The sequence below is a fragment of the Anas acuta genome, chromosome 1, assembly GCF_963932015.1.
Source record: "Anas acuta chromosome 1, bAnaAcu1.1, whole genome shotgun sequence".
Taxonomy (NCBI): domain Eukaryota; kingdom Metazoa; phylum Chordata; class Aves; order Anseriformes; family Anatidae; genus Anas; species Anas acuta.
Window position 1 is genome coordinate 87,510,475 of NC_088979.1, and position 19,010 is coordinate 87,529,484.

Consider the following 19,010-nt stretch of genomic DNA (forward strand, 5'->3'; position numbering starts at 1 on the left):
CTGTTGGCCTTCTTTGTTGAAATTCCACATCCAACGTGGTGTCCAATGCCCACCTCCCCACAGTGTCCAGCAGGGCCCTTTCTGCAAAGCTGCATCCCAGGCGGATGGCCCCCAGCCCGTGCTGTTGCCTGTCATTATTTCTTCCAAGATGCAGGACTTGGCATCCCCTTGTTGGACCTTAAGATGATCCAACAGCCTGTTAACTTCTGTCAAGGAAAACCCATCCCAGAAGCATTCCCATGCCATTTCTGAGCTTTGAAGGGTGACTCTCCATGTTCCTGCCCTTATCTCCAGGTATTACTGATGTGTATTACTTCCAGAAATAGAAGTAATGGCAACAAAAACCAACAACCAAAAAATGGGTTTCTGTCATAATGGGTTTCTGTCACACCTCTTAATGGGAAAGCATTCCAATAGCTATAGACTCAGGCTTCTTTAGATAGTAAGATTATGGCTTGGATGCTGATGTGGATGTTAAGAATATACTATATTTTAGATGGTTCCAGTAATAGACTAAACATTGCATAAACTTTTGTTGAAAAAAAAAAATAAATCTACACATAAAGTATTGGTACTAATTACTCCAAGAAAGTTCTCATCTCTTAATGTTCATGAAATTTCAGTATGCTCCTGTGGAGTGCAGCTAAGGGCAAGGCCCTAATTTTGCCATGTGAAAGGAAGTCTGGAACCTTACAAGCAGATATTGTCCCATAAACAAGTAATAACACGTTACCCAAAGCTTCTGTGCTGATAGAAAACAATCAGAAATCATTTAAATATATGACTCACACACCTGATTTTGACACCTGGAATGAAAGACTTTCTAATGACTGTGGATGAAGGCTGTATCCTTGGTGTAATTATGCTGCAGCAGATTTGTAGAGTATAATTGGGAGCTACACAGTGACAACAAAAATGAGTCTGGCAGGCACACTCCATAAATGCACCCTGCACATATATGTGTTACCCCCATGCTTCTTTCTTCAAAGAAGAGAAATACCATGTGCTTCTAGAATGAAAACACTGCTGGGTGCACTATTTCATTTACAGCCCCTGCCCCAGCTCATAATGACCTTTTAATCTCTGTCAATTACCAAGGAATGGTGTAAGACTAAACACCAGCTGGCCCAGTGGCACCACCACTGTTTGAAACCTGTCTCACACCTGAGTTAGGACTGTATTACTTCTCACCATCTTACTTGCAGCTTCCTGCTTTTCCTCACATCCCTCTACATTCATGAAAATAGAAGACATTTCTAATAAAACCTCAAAACTGAATAGATCACTGAACACCAGAATGCACTGCTGGATGTATTTGATCTGTACCTCTCAGCAACTTAGAGCATGTGTCAGTGATGGAGCTCTATATTAAAGATAGGGCTCTATTGTTTAATATACCTCAATGTATACTACTGTCTTGTGTTATAAACGTTAATGAAAATGTGTCTGAAAGATAACATGGAAGAATAAACCGACAGTTTAGATCAATTTATTTATGGCATTTTAATACCAAGTTAATGCATGTCTCAAGTAAGAATTTATAAATCTGGTAATTTATAGAAAAAATAAATCACAGCTTCACAAAAAGCTAACTTTCAACAGTTTGCCCCCCCAACCCCAATTTACAATATATTTCAACTGTTGGTAGAAAGTTAACAGTGATGTGAAATTCTTAAAAAATATTTGCAACAGCAATTGAAAATAAAATTATGATATTTACTCAGTGAAAAAGTAATAGGAATTGTGTTTCCCAGTAAAAGATATATCAGAAAAGCAGCAAAAAATCCTCCTCCTACTTATTATGTGCTACCTTTCCCCCTGCCACATACATCACTGGCAAAGGCAACACTTAACAGTAACCACTCCCAGGTTCAGTACTTCAGTGTTTTTGGCAAGAAGTCAAGCTCAGAAGTCCAGTGCTTGAGGTGTATGCTGCCCTTGCCCCGTGTGCTCCGAAGGCCGCTGTTCCTTGGTGTAAGATGGAATCAGTGACAGCTCAGAGTAAAGGTAGGGAGTAGAAAGATTTTCCTATGGGTTCATGTTCATTTTTCACTCTTTCTTCACCTCTCCAATACAAACTGGAAAACTCAGAAATTTTAATTATTACACCTCACATTTGAGTTCTTATACAGGATGAGGGATTTGAATGTTGGTGTTCTATTTTCACTTGTGCACAAAAATCCCTTCTGTTAAATGTACACATGCAACCACAAGAGGAAAAATGTTCCTTCTCTAACTTAATTAAAAGTCACATTTTCAAAGGTCATTGCACTTGATAATAAAAAGGCAATTAATATGCATTTGATATTAAATATATCATACAGACCTGAACTTCTGTGCAAACCACTGCTTCAGACAAACACACATTTAACATTTTTTTTAAAACTAAGCCTCTAGTTAAACAAAGAAAAACTTTTAAAGAATATTTTTCAGACATTTTTTTAAGAACACACAAAAACCACTCCCTTTAACTCCTAGTGCATTTAAACACCTCTTTGTATTTTGCTTTGAATTTCTTCATGTTGTTCCCACATTTAACCTTGCTATCATTCTATACTGATCCAGTGACATGATACAAGAATATGTTTTCTCTGACCTACCCAATAAGGCTGGCATTTGTCATGCTGTTGGTACAAACACGAAAGCTGAAGGTAAGATTATTGCCTCACTCCTTTACCTGTGGAAGATCTAAAGTTTCAAAGTGGACGCAACTCTGTTTTCATTCTTGTTGCCTGTGAACTCCAAATGGCCAGTTTCAGGTGTCAAGTGCTTACAATTCCAAGCCAGGGTTTTGGGTTGTCCCAGCATATTTTATGACAACTTGCTGTTAAAACTACGGACACAGAAACTGAAAGGGAGATTTTGGTCCCTGAGGTATACTAACTGACAGCAAGAACTAAAGCACTGATATTGAATTTGGAGTGGACCCTCTTTAAGGAAAACTGTTAGCTTCAACTTTCAGATTTTAACAAACAATCACTAAAAATACCCCTAAGCAGGACGACAGAATATATGCAGTATTGGTCAAGAAAAAGTATACCATACAGAGTAATTTTAAAGAGTTTTCAGTTACTGAGGACAAAGAAGCTGTCCTGTGAATAGCATGCTGTATTAAATTTGTCTTTCAAAACAAACACAAAAGGGCAAGAACATGAAACATGGCCTAAACCAAAACGGCCATTTACTCCTACCTCTTTAATGTACACTTAAAGGACTGAGTGTCTTAAATACTTAAAATAGGCAAACTGACTACATATGCCAGAAGCCAAAACAAACTTTTTAAGTCTTTGATCATTTCAATAGTGCTCTGTTTACCACGTCAGCAACGTTTTCATTGCCAAACCAGTGGCAATGTTTCCTACTAATAACGTATTTTGAGCTAGAGATTAAAAGGTTAGTACCATTGAAGGTGTTTCAGACCAGAGGTGACTAAAATAAAACATCTTTGGCAACCACATATGCATGATTGGTAATTCACAGCAGCTGGAAGAATTGTAAGACATTTACAAAGTCCCATAGTGCATCATTAACTTTTTGCAGTGTGTTGTATAAAGTACCAACCCCTGAAAAGTTTAACTAAACATCTGAAGTCACCTCAGAAGTTGCAGGGTTTTTTATGCCAACTTTCTCAAACAAAGCCATGGCTTCTGAAATTTTAAAGGATGATGGGATATAGTCCACGTGAAGGCCTCCAGTGCTGTTGGAGTTGATGGGGAAGGGAGGAGAATAGTGAAGGTCTGAATACTTAAATTTCAATGTACCACAGGGAGGTAGCTCAGGGACTGACAGCAGATGTATTCATGAATGAATTTAGTCACACAGGTAGTATCATCACACTGGTGGTGGAATCTTTTCAAACAATAAAATAAAATGAAACAAACAAACAAAAGTCAGCTGTGTCCAGAGAGTCCATTATGTAGTCTCATTTATCGTTACCTTAAAATGAGAAAGAATGTGCATTAGTAACATAGTAAATTAGAATTTACTTTAAACCATTTTAACACGTTATAACACAGCTAAGTGATAGGAAGAATTCAGAATAACCATTTTTTGTTTTCAGTTAATGTAATTATATATTAGATGTATCTTGTGACACAAATGCAAATAAAAGCTAGCACTTATGTGTGTGGGATGTGTATACAGCAGAAGAGAAAAAAACACACTAAATAAGATGGGTAAACTTTTAACAAGGAGAAGAACTGAAGTAAGGTACACTGAGCTATTTTTTTTTTTCACGAATATGAGCTCAGCTTTCAGAAATTTTGGAAATATTGCAACTGATTTGTACAACTGCATTGTGATTCTTATATGTATATTAGTATGCAATTCAGCAGTAACTGTCACAATGCAAGGAATTTAAAAGAAAAACAGATTTTTTAAAAACAACAGGGTACTTAAGCAGGAAGCTTGGTATTATTATCAGCACCAATACCCTACTTTGTGAGAATAAGGTCAAAGAACTTTATATCCCAGATGCAGAATAATATCCCATTTATAGTCAGACCTCTGGTTTTATACCTCATTAGAGAGGTGTCAACTTAAGCATGCAAAGGTGTTTCTTAAATTCGAGTCTAATAAAATATGTCACTTTAATTTAACCCTTACCTCCTTCAAAAAAGTACAGCTACAAAATATGTTGAAATCTCTCAGGTATCCAGATAAAAAAGTAGTGTGAAAGACTTATCAGAATCTTAACATAAGGACCCCAGTTGCTACATACAATTTGCTTTAATAGTGAAATAAAACAAAATATTAACTCTTTCTCCACTGGAGAAGAAGAAAGAAGATCATAAAAGAAAGGGCAAGTAAATGACCTGATTTTGATGAAATTATGAACAACAGTATTGTTCTTCAAATTCTGTCATCAGGTGCTGCGTGAAAATGCAGTTAGTTTAGCCGATCCCTAAATGGGTTTTTGCTATGTTAGTATTCTCTGTTCTGCCACAGCAGATTTTTGCTTCACATTTCAGCAGCTGCAAAAGCATGGCCCAGACCTACAGAGACATGTTCAACAACAGCGCTGCTGCCATGCACGACTTACTGCTGTTTCAGCACATGAAGGATGAATTCAATCCTCTGTAGATTCAATCCTCAAACTTACTATACTGATGACTGCATTGGAGTTCCATTGTTTTGTTAAGAGATAAAATGGAACAAATTAATTAATGGAGTTACAGTACCAAAGTTTGAAGGAAAGCCTGGTCAGCTAGCTCTGGCTTTTAAAAACAAAAGGACATTTACCAGAAAAAATGTCTAAGTGGGTGGGTGGTGGTGGTGATGACGCAGCCCTGCTCCAATCAGCAACACAGATTCAGTATATCGTATCATGTTCTACCCTAACACACAGATGAGCAAAACTACAACCAGTACATATCACCACTAATTCTACTCTTGTTTAGACACCATAATTAAAAAACAAAACAAAACAAAGCAAAAACCAGGAAAGTTACAAACTTCTTGCAACTTTCTTCCCCAAGCTTACCACGTAAAGAATATAACAAAAATCCTCAATTGTTACTGGTTGAAAACAAGGGCAAAAATGGGTTCTAAAGGCAAGAGTGAGCTAAGATGATTTCCGCTTGTGGGGCAGAAAGACACTGGCAAGCTTAGGGAAGGGAGAACAACATCTGTTTTTATGAATTCCCATAGTGTAAGTTTAGATATATATGCAGGTTACTGATTAGTTGTTTTTACAAAGCATTAAGCCTGGAATTTAAGTAGCTTATCTGCCCTCTTGATATTGATCTTCCTATTGATATTTTAGGCATCCCCCATGTGCTTGAGAACCTGACCTGGAATTAATATTCAAGTTGTTTAGTTCAGCTTGTTAAAAATTTACCCACTTATTCGCAGCTGGTTTTATGTTATATTTAATAACTAAGATTGTTCTCATTCACAGATGTATTTCAGAGTTAGTACATCAATGTCAAACCATTTGTTCAGTGTGATTTTTAATCAGCATTTGTTTAGTTTGATTTTAGTTCTTCTATAAGCTCAGTCTCTTCCATGCAAGGAAAAATTACCACTGAACAGTTAATTCACGCTGTATGAGTAGAAACTAACATTATCTGAGGAGCATGCTTGAGTTCTCAGCTATCCGTTTAATTAATACCCCACCCCTCAAAAAAAAACCCAAAACAACTAACTAAACAATAACTCCAAAAAAAAACCTTACTAAGAAGAAAATATGGCTATGCTGTAAAATATTTTCATTGGAAATAAATTTTAAAACACAATGGCAAAGAACAAATGACATCTCCATAGAAAGTTCTTACCATACAAGTAATCTTACTACAATGTCTTACTGCTGGCATAAGTAACTAACACAATCATCCATCCATATTAAGAACTTTCTTTTAAAATTAAACCTATATTAATAGGTTGAAGATGCATCTTCATTGCATATGCACACAGTCCCTTTCCCCAGTTTTGGTAAGTAGGTTTATTGGTGTCTCTTCTTTTTATACAAAATGAATTAAGAGAAAAATACTAAAAGAACATTCCGTAGATTAAGCAGATGAAGATTCCTAACCATACAGTAGCTCCAAGGGTGCCAGAGAAAAGGTGGAGGAGATACACAAAGCCTTTCAGGGAAGAGGAGTCTTCCCTTTATTTAGACCAGATTCTCTAAATAATTTAAAGTGTTATGAGAAGAAATAAAAGACAAAGGATGGAACCATATTCTAATTGCAACGTGCACTGCAATGCAAAACTCTGCTAGGCTGCTCCAAACTACCCAAACTTTTATAAACTGTGTACAGTCAGCTTAGCTAGATAAAGAGAGGATAGCCCAAGGTTTCACATGCATCTAACAATCATGAATTTCATGGTGCATAAAAATGAATTCAAGACAGCATTCTTTGTTCCCTTAGGTAGTATGTGACTAAACACCCTTAAACACTTGTGTGCATGAACAACAAAAAGCATCAGTCATTTTTTTGCTCAAAATAAACGGTGGAATACAAAAAAAAAAAAACAAAACACAACACTTAAACTAGTGTAGACAGCTTTTAAAGTGATCTAGTTCAAATAATAACTAACCTGAGACGTACTTTGCTCCGATTAACATTACCATGCTACTCATAATAAAAAAACCCAAGGGCAGACTACAGAAGATACTAGTGTCACCTGATGTCATCGAGGGGAAGATGTTTCCAGTCAAGCAAATCAAAAGAGAAATATATATATAAATTGCAATATATATGTTAAAAATCATATGAACAGCAAAAAGTAACAATTGCAAGAAAAAATAAAACAATTTGCAGAAAAAATAAAAAAGTTCATGCAACCTCCCCCAAAATAATTCAAAACAAGCTCTCAATAAGAGTTCACATTCAAATTCTACTGTTAGAACTATCTAGGTGGATACAATTTCTATTATTCTCCAATCTTAAATGCTCCTAGCAGGCATAGGACAGTTTCAAAGCTAGAACTAAGAAAATCAGCATTCCTCCCCTAGTGTTAAAGTGGATAATCAGTGAGGTAGTTTTTGTAAACATAACTTTTCACATTAGCTGAAGAACAAGACCTAGTTTTATTTTCTGCAAGGCAGATATTCTAAGCTTCAAAAGGAAATAAAGAATAAAAAATAATACACACATCAAGCACTTGGGATTTAGGGACGCATAACAGCATTTAGATATAAGGCAACTAAATCGTAATACTGAAGTAAATCTTGTTATTCATGATAAGTTACCTATTTCCCTTCCAAGCATCCTTGAGAGAATTGTTTGCATAACCATGCTGTTAAATAAAGTACTTACATCTACATACAGGATGGTAAAAGAAAAAATTTAGTTTTTATCTCTCATCAGTAAAGTAAGAAACTTTATGCAGCTTGAGGGCTGCAGCTGTGGGTTCTGGGGGTAGATTCTGAAGATTCTTAATCTTTTCAGTAGTTTTTCCAAGAAAAGTGAAACAAAGAAGAAGTTGTGTCCTGTAGGCTGATTCAGGCCTAGAAACTTATCCTGAAATAGTGCTAAAATATAAACTCAAATTATAGATCATAGAAGACTGCAGACTATTCAAGCCTGATAAATGGAAAAGTCATCTACTTCAAAAGAAATATCTTTTTTAGTCCCTCAAAGTGTATGTATGTTCTATGTGTGTGTACAATAGGTGTATGCAGTGCTTCCCTTTATAACTTCTAGCTCTTAGTCCTTTCGAGTCAAGCAGGTTTTGATGTGGTTAGCAATCCCTCCTTCCTATACAGCAAACAATAAAGCCAAGATACAGCAAGAAAAATCACTGGATTAAACTTTCCTCTTTTTCTACATGTGTATAAGAAAGTTTATAAAATTCCTGCACCATCTTAGAATTAAGCTGTATCTCTTTAATAGGAAAGATTTTTTTTTCTTTGTTAACTATCAACATTCCGTGGAACCTGCAGTTAGTCTTGATTTAATGTCTTATGCTTCTAGAGACCTACAAGATATTGCTTGTGTCTTCCTTTCAAGAGGAAGACCAGCCTATATCCTGCTTTACTTCCACAGTGTTTTTAAGTAATCATTTTCAAATCATTGGAATAGTTAACAGATAGAATGAACAGAAAAGGCCATCAAACTCAAGATTAATTAACTACTCTAGTTAGCTAATTAATATTTGACCTGTGTTAATGTCTGGTTTACCGTTTGAAGGAGCTTCAGATGTCTCCCAGCCCATAGATTTCATCACAGCTTTCTTCCACCTGGCATAGCGATATTCACTTTCTGAAATAGAGAAATCAGCGAAGAGAGAAGTCTGTCAGTGCCTATGAATACAAGTATTAAAAAAACGTTTTGAATCAGTTAAAAGAAAAACCCTCAAAACAACTAAAATAACAAAACTATGCACAGTAACAAGAAATCAACTTAAAAAAAAAATCTGTGTGTTCTCCAATCAGAAGATATACAAATAGGACAAAATTAAGCAATTGTTATTCATGCATAAGCCCTTCAGTGTTGAAAATAAGTCTTGAAGAAGGGATCATAGCAGTAATTATAATCAATATGTTAAGACGAAGTTCTTTATAAAAACAAGAAGAAATAATTGAAAAGACAAAAATGTCTTGCACATGGATTAATTATGTCAAGTACATGCTTTTTGTTTCTAGAAGCATTTAAGAATGACAAAAAAGTTAACTCAAAGAATGATCAGTGTAGACTTTTTAAAGCCAAATTAGGAGTCTACCAAAAATACTCTGCTTGTCCTTCCTATGTCTGTGAAAACTCAAAAATGCACAAGAACTTTAGGAGACATCTTTCTCAGTAAAAACAAAAACACAAGAACAATATAAAAAACCCATCACTACAAACACTATAAAGCTGATTTTTATTATTTTGAGGATATTTACATACAGCTGATTTTATACTGGTATGTCAGACTGCAACAAAGAATAAAATTGATCTTCTGAACATAAAATAAAACAGTTCATGGGTTCCTGGAGAACCTTAATGGAGCTTACCCTCTGGGTTGATCTGTGGTTCAAATCGTTCACATGTCACTGCTGTCAAATCTCCAGGATTCAGACTCCAAATTCCAACTCCTTCTGCAGCTCCTGCTGCCATAGCAGCTCCTAGAGCGGTTGTTTCAGGCATTGATGGCTTTACTGAAGTAAATCAGAAGAAGGCCATAATGCTTTTTACTGAAAGTCAACTTGATGATATCAGAACTCCAGACATATATGTCTAAAATAACACATTTTCCTATAACTGTTACATGAGCTTCCCTTAAGTTTACCACCTACAAATCTCATTTTATTGCCATTCACATGATTATGAAGTTAACTTCAACTATGAGTCTTCCAAGTCTTCAGAATACTTCAGATCACTGGTTCCCTCACTATTGAATAGTGGGTGGCAACCCTGTCCATGGCAGGAGGGTTGAAACTACATGTAGATGATCTTCAAGGTCCCTTCCAACCCAAGCCATTCTATGGTTCTATGAATCACAAAATTGCCCATTTTCACATCATGCACAAGGCTACTGACCACCACCAGTTTCCTCAGAGTACTTCTGTTAATAAGATGACAATTTGTTGTCCTCTCCTTCCCCAAAGTAGTGATTACTGTTTAAGTAACCCATGTTGTTCTCCTGCTCCAGACACTTTGTTATTAAAAGCATCTATATGTAGAAAGGGCATCTTAAAAGAGGTTACACACCTGTACTTACTAGCTGGTTTGCCTTCCACAGGTGCTATAAAAGACCAAACTACCCCCAAGATGTAAATCTGTGCCATTAACTCTACAACTGCCTGCTTCTCTACTTCAAGAGGAGAATCCCTTAAAAGCAGGTTTTATTGATCACATCCTTTCAAGTGCTAGCTATTAAGGACTGACAGTATAAGCCTTGTGCATTATGTCTCATTAAAGGCAAACTATAGTAACTCTGGAGTTAAAACTTTCCACTGGCTTGCTATTGCTGAAGTGGCTCATGTTTATGTAGAAGACCAGTGAAGGTGCAAAGTTCTGATTTGTCTCTGAGCAAGATTTTCAGGGCTGACATGTTGCAGGACAATGTAAATTTCATTGATTTTAAAACTGTTAGACAGTTAGATATTGATCTGACAACTTTAAAGTTTAATACCATCACAGTGCTATAATATTTCAACACATGAAATGAGTCAGAGATGCTCTAGGAAAATGAACCTTAAAACTTGATGCTAGACCTAAGCATTTTTTTTCTGGAAACAAAACCGAACCAAATTACACTCTTCCCCCTCCCCCGCCCCCCAAAAACAAACAAACAAAACACAACATTCTCAGCACTAAGAAAAGCCCAGCAACAACAACAACAGCCATCCAAACAGCCCTCATTAGCCATTACAAATGAACAGCATATTCAGCTTTAAAAAGAAAAAAGGAGTCATAGTTTTTTATCTTACCTACTGGAATACAAAGAATGTCTGATTGGAGTTGCATGAGAACTTTGTTATTGGTCATTCCTCCATCTACTTGCAACTGACTTAGTGGTATCCCACAGTCCTTGTTCATTGCATCTAAAATCTGAAGAGCGATATATGTTACAAATTAATTGCAGAAAAATCTCCAAATGCAAAATATCGATAAGTCAGTGTTTGCTGAAGAGTGTTAAGCAGGTACATCTCCTTCCCTGTACATCAAGAGGCCAAAACAGAGGTAGTGACAACACAGTTTTGATTAATGTACAGCAAGTGCATTCAATTTATCACAGAAATTCTAGTGTAGGAGAATTTTCTCTATACCTAGCCTATCTGTTGCATATATGGTCTAAGAACTTTGGGGAAAAAAAAACAACTGCTGACCACTACAAATTTCATTAAAGCTAACAGAGGAAGTACACAGCATTATCCTACAATCATCTATTACATGGAGAATATTGTTTTTTTCTAAGGTTTTGTAAAAACAGTCAATTAAACGTCTCATTTACATTTTTAATGTCAGAATATAATACTTGATGACAGGAATTAACTAGTGCAGAATGATTTTTCTCTGTCATTTTTCAATTTATTTGAATAACTGTATGTGTGCTTTTCTCAGCTTTAAATGACAGCAAGATACACAAACCACAAAAAAGAAACTACAGTGCATTGTATGCTATTCTGCATTTCACAAAGTACGCAGTTATACAATCCTTACTTAGAATTCAACATGTTTCTATAAATGAACAAACAGGTAGGTTGGTAAAGTACAGAAAACTATATAGAGATGGGTTATCCAGCAGATTTTATGTATTCTCAGACAGTAAGTCAACAAGGAACTAAAAGCATTGCCACAAGATGAAAATTAGAAGGTAAAAGGCCAACTTTCATTGTGGCAGAATCTGTACATGGGTCTGCACCGAAATAAAAAAAAAATACATTAGAAATAACCAGGAATACAGGATATATAGCAGAGCATGAAAGTTTACTGACAGTACTAAGCTACTACTAAGCTCCCTACAGCTTATTTTCTTCATCTTTTATATTAATCTATACTGAATTTCACCTGTCTTTTTTTTTTTTTTTTTTTAACTATTCAGAACTTCAGCAGCGCCTCTTAATCTTAGCTTTACATATACTGCTGAAACTCTGATTTTGTTTATTATTTTGCAAGAGCATGTTGAATTATATTTTTCACTTAGACTAAAAGTTTAAGTGTATACTGTGCACTTTGACTAAAAAGCAAAAAGAAAGCTAGAAACAAGGAGGTGGTGAAGAAACAAAACAAATTACGATCATGCTGTTTCTATCTCTATTGTAGCATAGTTAGATTACGGGCAAGGTATCCAGGTAAGTTTTGTCTAATGACAGCAGTGTGCAGCTCTTCAAATTCAAAAATTACTCATTTTTCTACAGTATTTTCTGAGAGAAAAAAAATATAACAAGGGTCATCTGTCTGCACAAGGAAGGAACTTCTGAGAGAAAAAATGAACAGAAACAGAAGAACTGGATGGCACAAAAAATATTAAAATCAAAACAAAACAAAGAATAGGAATTTTGAGTCTTTTCCCAAAGGATACATAAGATTTACATTTCAAACAGAATTAAACCAAACTAACTTTGCTTTTGAGAAGACAAAAATAACAATGTATCTTTGAAAAATGTACATTTTATGCTCTTCAGTAGGACTTAATCTACTAATTTAAGCACGTCCAAAAACCTAATGAGGCACTCCTACCACTGTGTATTGACTAAAGAATAAGGAAATAAGGAAGAGTTAGATAAATTCAAACAGTTTCACCTTCAGTTTTGAAAGCTTTATTCCTCATCCTGCTACTCCCAGACACATGCCATTTCTTGTTATATTTGCTACAATCCTCTGCAAGGCAGCTGAGGTCATTAATCCAGCAGAAAAATAGCCCAGCAAAACAGGGATAATTTTTTGCTAGAAAGATCGTTGAGCTGTCACGTGAGATGGAATAGATGGGAGGACAGACAAAGAAAGAGAGGAGCAAGAAAACAAACCAGGCTATCACTTCAGTTCACTGTAACTTCACCCTGACTTCTAGTATCAGAATTAAGAGCTTGCTATTTCCAAGCTCCTTCCATGACTTTCAGAGGACTCAGAGGCTTCAAAAGGAGATGCCTTGGTGAAGTTTCTAGCTGTCTTTTTTTCCACAGGAGTACTTCTTGCTTTACTCATTGTTGCTACAGAAACAGCAAGCTACTTTCCTCATCTCACACAGTTTCAGATGGGTATTATTTTAAAACATAGAAGTTTAAATAACATTAATTTAAAACATGCAAACATATTAAAGTTTCACTGTTACCCTTTGGGGGCTATGAATTTCATTTTGTCCTGTGTTTGTACAGAACACAAGGAGCATGAAACGTAGCAGATAGTGATATAAAGATTTTAATGCTCAAACCATACTGATATCAAGCCTTTTGATTTGGTTGAAGGATTAATTTATTGTGTGAGAATGTAGGTTTGCTTTTGCAGAATGCTGACAAGTGCAAAAAGAGATGTGCGCAAAAAGTGAATGCAGATTTCACTGGATGTTTGCTGCTCTCTTGGTTTAAATATTTTTTGTTCTTATGGAAAACAACATCAGCCATATCTGTCACAGCAGATGATATAAAATATAGTCTCTTATGCTGTAGAACCAATACAGCATTTTTGTTATGGTATTGGCCTTGTCATTTTACTGTTTGCATGTTCTGCCTTTTATAACAGTCATAAAATATGTTCACCTTATTTTAAGTGCTGATAAAAAGTATGATTGCCGCTCCAAAATAATGTACCACTCAACCCGATCATTCTAGCTAAGTTCACAGGAACAATCCTTCGATACTACCATCATGTAAAGAAGATAATAGCATAGAAGTGTGGTATGAAGCATCTTCGTTAAATCTTTTTAATCCTCTCTTTTCCTGAAGAGTTACACTGTTCTTATACTAATTTAAAATGAATTTATGAACTAATTTGCTTTTACCTCTCGTGTTTGAAAGCAGACAGCTTCTAGTGCAGCAAAGGCGATGTGGTTTTTATTTGTAAACTGAGTAAGGCCACAGATAATACTGTTCAATAGAAAAAACAAAAACAAAACAAACAAACAGAAAAAAAAGCAAGAGTTAGAACATACATCTTCACCAGAAAATCTTTCAGACCTAGGCCTTTTAATTCAAGTCTCATTCAGTTCCATTGTATGAGGATTGCTTCTTAACATTAAAAAGCTGGTTTCTTTTTAATCTGAATTCCCTCATTTTTGTAATAACCTGTTATCATGACAAACCTTTCAGTGTCCCAAAGCTTCCTGACCCAAATGTTTTCCATGCCCCTCCCCCTCTTTTTTTTTTTTTTTTTTTGGGTGGTGGTGGTGATTAGGATGAGTAGCTGAGTCAGCTAATCCTCCTTCTCCCAGTAGCAGTTGCTGTTTTGAACAAATTAAATACAAAAGAGAAACAGTGGTTGCTTGAAGATACCTCGGAGAATGTTGTATCCAGATACACCAAAGGAAGAAAAAAAAAGTCTGATACCTGTAAGGATTTGTGAAATAATTTAGTCTTCCTGCAAATGTAGTTTATTCAGAACCTTACCCTCGTGCACTGGGTTCCCAGTATGGTGCATACAGTCCTGAAAATGCTGGCACAAAGTAGCAGCCATAAGAAGTCCCCACTTCTGCAGCCAGTTTTTCTAATGCACACACAAACAGTCTATATTTAGCAACAACACTTAAAAAATGACACTTAAAGATGTTATTAAATAGGAAAAATATTCAGAATATGTTAGGTAGCTACAAAAGCAATCAAGCCGTGTACCATTAGAATATGCAACTAACTGCAACTCTGCTTCTCTTTGACTAGCTGTCCATATCCAACAATATAAATGGAAGATGGGGCATTGGTGGCTGTGGTAAATGTAAAATCAAACCCCAGAATCATTTACTTGATATTCTGATCTAGATTCTGTGAGGTTTTCAAAGGGTATCCTGTGGGTAAAGAATGTACCTTCAAAGCTTTCCAAAAGGTCACAATTTACTTGCATTTAAGCCAAGGCAAGAAAGTGAAACTGGATCAAGACCAAAGGGAGTTAAGAACTAAATTCCCATTAATTTCAAATGGATTTAGAGTTCTAAAATCTCATCTTAAGAATATAATCACATCCAACTACAAGGAAATGTGGAGTTGCTTAATATCTGAGTAGTAACTTCAGATATCTGAACTCCTCAATATTACAATGTGTAATTTTAAAAGCTGTATTAAAACAGCCAAAACTACAGATGTTATGTGCAGCTCCTTCCTGTAACAAGAAAGGAAAGTAGATTTTTTTTTCAGCTTTTGTAAATTTCTTGTTTGCATTGATCAAAGCAGAGCAATAGAGAAGAAAGTTAGGGAAACTGATTCAAAAAGTCTTTTAAAATGGTACTTTCACACAGGTACCACATATAAAGGAATGAAGGGAGAAGGAAGGACATCTTCAGGGAAGAAGAAGCGATGACTGAGACCCACATGATTTCAGCAGCATTGACAAATTAAAGTTCTTGAAGTTCCTACATGTCAAATATCTAATCAAACTTGTGAAGCCAACAGTGACTATAGTGTTTCAGCAACTGACTAATTCCAGTGACAGTAGCTTATGTTCTATATGGTCTGTCAGGCTTTCTCATAGATTATTGTTTTTTGAGTTTTCCTTAGTCTTTGAATTCTGCTTTTTCCACTTTTCAGTAAGATATCAAATTATTAAAATAAATGTAATGAATTACTTTATAGTCCAAAATCTAGTTATATCAGTCACTTTCAAACTGTTACAGTTGCATGTTTCTGATGTTTTCTCCTTTTTATAAAATTTTGTATATTCCTCATTTTTATGTCACAAACAAGCTTGTTTTAAGTTCAGCTCATGCAGAAAACATTAGCGACCCAAATACTAAAGGATTATCGTGTTCTTAGCCAAAACAGACTGCCATCATCCACAATTCTTTAAGAGACAACTTTGCAAACTGAGGTCTCTGCATCAGTAGATATGAACCCTTCTACATAAATCATTGCATATTTAGAGCCTCAGGTTGTCATGTCTGTGACAGGAAAGAATATGTACAATCTAATATGCTTTTGGTTCTGTAATAGACTTAAACACTCTTGATTCTGGAAAATAATATTGTACAAAACCAGGAATCTGTACGACAGTACAGAATCTTCCTGAGTGCATGCTCAGTAACGGAAAGTTAGCAAAGGGTTTCAAACACCCTTTAGTGATAAGCTGTATGAAATATTGATGAAAAACATCAGTAAGTAGTGATTTCATGGGTGCAAAACAAATTGTTTGAACAAAGTAAAATATATGCATCTTCAGTTTTTCTTTACTTGAATATTTTGAGCTTTTATTCAACAATAAGGCAGTTGTCAGAATTCAAATATCAAGACAGTTGAAAAAAATACTTAAAATTAAAAGCTCCAAATTGCAAATACTCACCTATTTCCTGTGAAGTCTTAACGATACCTAGATTGTCCCTCAGCCAACGAACAACAGCACCAGCTATTGCAACAGATCCCTGAAGGAAATAAAAACACTTGTATGCAATTTTTCCATGGAGGGGAGTTACCGAATTTTGTGAAAAATCTTCTTGGTCTCACTAATTTAAGGACAAGTAGATCCAGTAGCCTCAACCTTCTTTTTATAACAAATTAATTTTTTATGCTTTAATTTTAAAGATAAGACTATTTATAGCTAGAGCCTAAGTACAAATGTCCAGAGAGACAGAAAATGTAGGCATTTACATTTGTCAGTTCTCTCTACTGCTTCAGCAAATGGCCCTGAATGGTTCCATCACATCACAGATGAATGGCAAGGCTCCCAGCTCACACCACTGTCCAAATAGACTTCTCTACAAGACAGTTTCAAGTCTACTAGACTAAGCTTCAAGTAAACTGGAAGCAGCACTACATTTTCATTCAGAGCCATTGCTATAAGAGAACAGGGGTGTTTTCTAAACAGCTAGCTATTACAGTTACAAAATAGAGGAATGATTAAAACAAAAGGCTGAATGCACATTTCTTGCCTCTCTGCAAAGTGTCTTATCCACTAAATTGTAGACAATTCTAGCATGGATGCAGTAGAAGAAAGAGCACTTAATAGCTTCTGTTGAAACTATTTCTTCAGACAGTATCATTAAGGACTTGGAGATGAGGAAGAAGCAAAAATGTGCATACAGATTTCTGAGCAAGTGGAAAAAAAAAATCACTCTCAACACAGTTCCAGTCCTTTCTTCAAGTACCTGGACTAAAACCAAAACAAACCTCTTAGACACCTTCATAAAATGAAACCCCCAAAGTTGCCAGAACATGGCAAATAAAAAGCTCAACTTTCCTAAGGGAAGGAAAAGGAAATGAGCACACACTCCCACATCCTAGTAATTGTAAGCCACAAATTATTTTCCCAGAGAAGAAAATCCTGTGTGTTGTCTTGGTCTATTTGATATGAAAAACATAGGCTCTCTTCAAAAGCTCAATTGCAGCTGACAATTCAGTACACATCTTGAAAATAACTATTAGATCAGGCCCACTGAACAACATAGATGGAAGAATATTCATTCTACTGATCCCAAAGAAGCTTTGGTGCCAAATATGTGCCAAGCGGATCTGTGCTTCAGAAGCAGAGCTTTAGAACAATGAAATCTTGAGTTAAAGTGAAAAATTCAGTTTTCTACAGAATTTGAATATCCTCAGAGCTGTGTGGAGAACTGAGGAACTAAAGGAACTGGAAGTAGGAACTTGATTTTGAGGTAGGCAAAAAGGGCTTTACTGTTTGATGAATCTTGTCCCAGAAATTTAGCTTAGATTTTTAAGTTAGAAGTAACAAACATTTGAATGAAATAAGACAAAAGACATCTAGTCATGTTTTTTGTTAATAGAGGATAGTTGAAACACTAGTACCAGAACTTCCTCCTTTTTAAACCCAATCTTAGTATGAAATTTTATTTGTTTATTTAGTAAAGATTTGGAAGACTGTGTAACTGAAAAAGTGTTTCAGCCATTATGCCAAGAAATGCAATGCAGAAATATTTTTATTAGATTAAGTGATCTAGATCGGAGGTAGATTGGACCAAAACAACGCATAAGCCTTGAGGCACAAAAGATTTAACAAATCGCTATTTAAATTTCTGTGCAAATGAATAATTTCACTTAAGATAATAGAAAGATACTAGAAAACAGAAGTAAAGAAAAACATGTATAACTACAGAAAGAAATAAATTACTGTACTTACTTCTAGTGCGTAACAAACAGGTTTGTCTCTGCCCAGTTTGTAAGCTATTGTGGTTAGAAGACCATGCTCAGAAAACACAGACTAAATAGGGAAAGAAGAAAAGGTGAAGCATGAACACAGGCATAAAATATTTAAACCAGTATATGCAAATGATAATGAAGAAGAGACAAAACCTTCACTTGAAAAAAAAAAAAAAAAAGGACATACAGAATGTTTAAGCATAGTAGATATCAATGACTCTACAAAAGTTACATAAGTTTAGTCAGGCATTGGAATGGGTTGCCTGGGGAGGTACCATCCCTGAGATTGTTTAAGGAAAGGTTGGATGTGGTGCTTAGGGACATGGTTTAGTGGGTGACATTGGTGGCAGGGGGATGGTTGGACCAGATGATCTCTTCTAAGGTCTCTTCCAACCTTAGTGATTCTATGATCCTATAAACACCAAAGATAAAACCCTTGGACTGCTGGTTTTAGTTCTCATTTCCACAAGCTGCCTCAGATCTTTCCAGATTCTCTATAGCAAAGAAATGGGGGTCTTCAGGAGATATAGAAAAAGAAGCCTAAGCTCTGTGTTATTTTTTCAACTACTAATACAAAGAAAAACGTGAAAAGAAGAATAGCCAAGATGAGAAACAGAGCATGTGGTTAAGTAACACAAGACTCATCACTTTGTGGATGAGGTTAAGAAACATACACAAGGGAAAAGAAGGGATCTTGCTACAAAAAGTTCATTTTGCAGCTAGGAAATGGAGTCTTACTGAAACACGTTGAACAGATTTTTACTTTCTGTTCTTTCATATTTCAATATTCATTTTTCCTTACCTCTAGCAGTGTAATTGTTGCTTTTAAGTTTATGAAATGTTAATT

At 35.6% G+C, this 19,010-nt stretch overlaps 1 protein-coding gene across 5 annotated transcripts in view; it reads right to left on the reverse strand.

Annotated features, from left to right (window-relative positions):
• Nucleotides 1-1,473: 1,473 nt before the first annotated feature.
• The window catches only part of GK (glycerol kinase), a 34,926-nt gene continuing 17,389 nt past the window's right edge, over nt 1,474-19,010 (reverse strand). For 2 of the 5 annotated variants that reach the window (XM_068686885.1, XM_068686889.1), the window contains 10 exons: nt 18,144-18,224; nt 16,353-16,431; nt 14,477-14,573; nt 13,873-13,957; nt 10,862-10,982; nt 9,443-9,586; nt 8,628-8,708; nt 7,042-7,128; nt 5,042-5,112; nt 1,474-3,936 (listed from right to left, as the gene is read on the reverse strand). In XM_068686885.1, coding sequence (XP_068542986.1) covers nt 5,069-5,112; nt 7,042-7,128; nt 8,628-8,708; nt 9,443-9,586; nt 10,862-10,982; nt 13,873-13,957; nt 14,477-14,573; nt 16,353-16,431; nt 18,144-18,224 — 819 coding nt within the window. In that variant the 3' untranslated portion in view covers nt 1,474-3,936; nt 5,042-5,068. The remainder of the gene's footprint in view (nt 3,937-5,041; nt 5,113-7,041; nt 7,129-8,627; nt 8,709-9,442; nt 9,587-10,861; nt 10,983-13,872; nt 13,958-14,476; nt 14,574-16,352; nt 16,432-18,143; nt 18,225-19,010) is intronic. The other 3 variants (XM_068686905.1, XM_068686895.1, XM_068686913.1) reach the window with 3 other exon arrangements.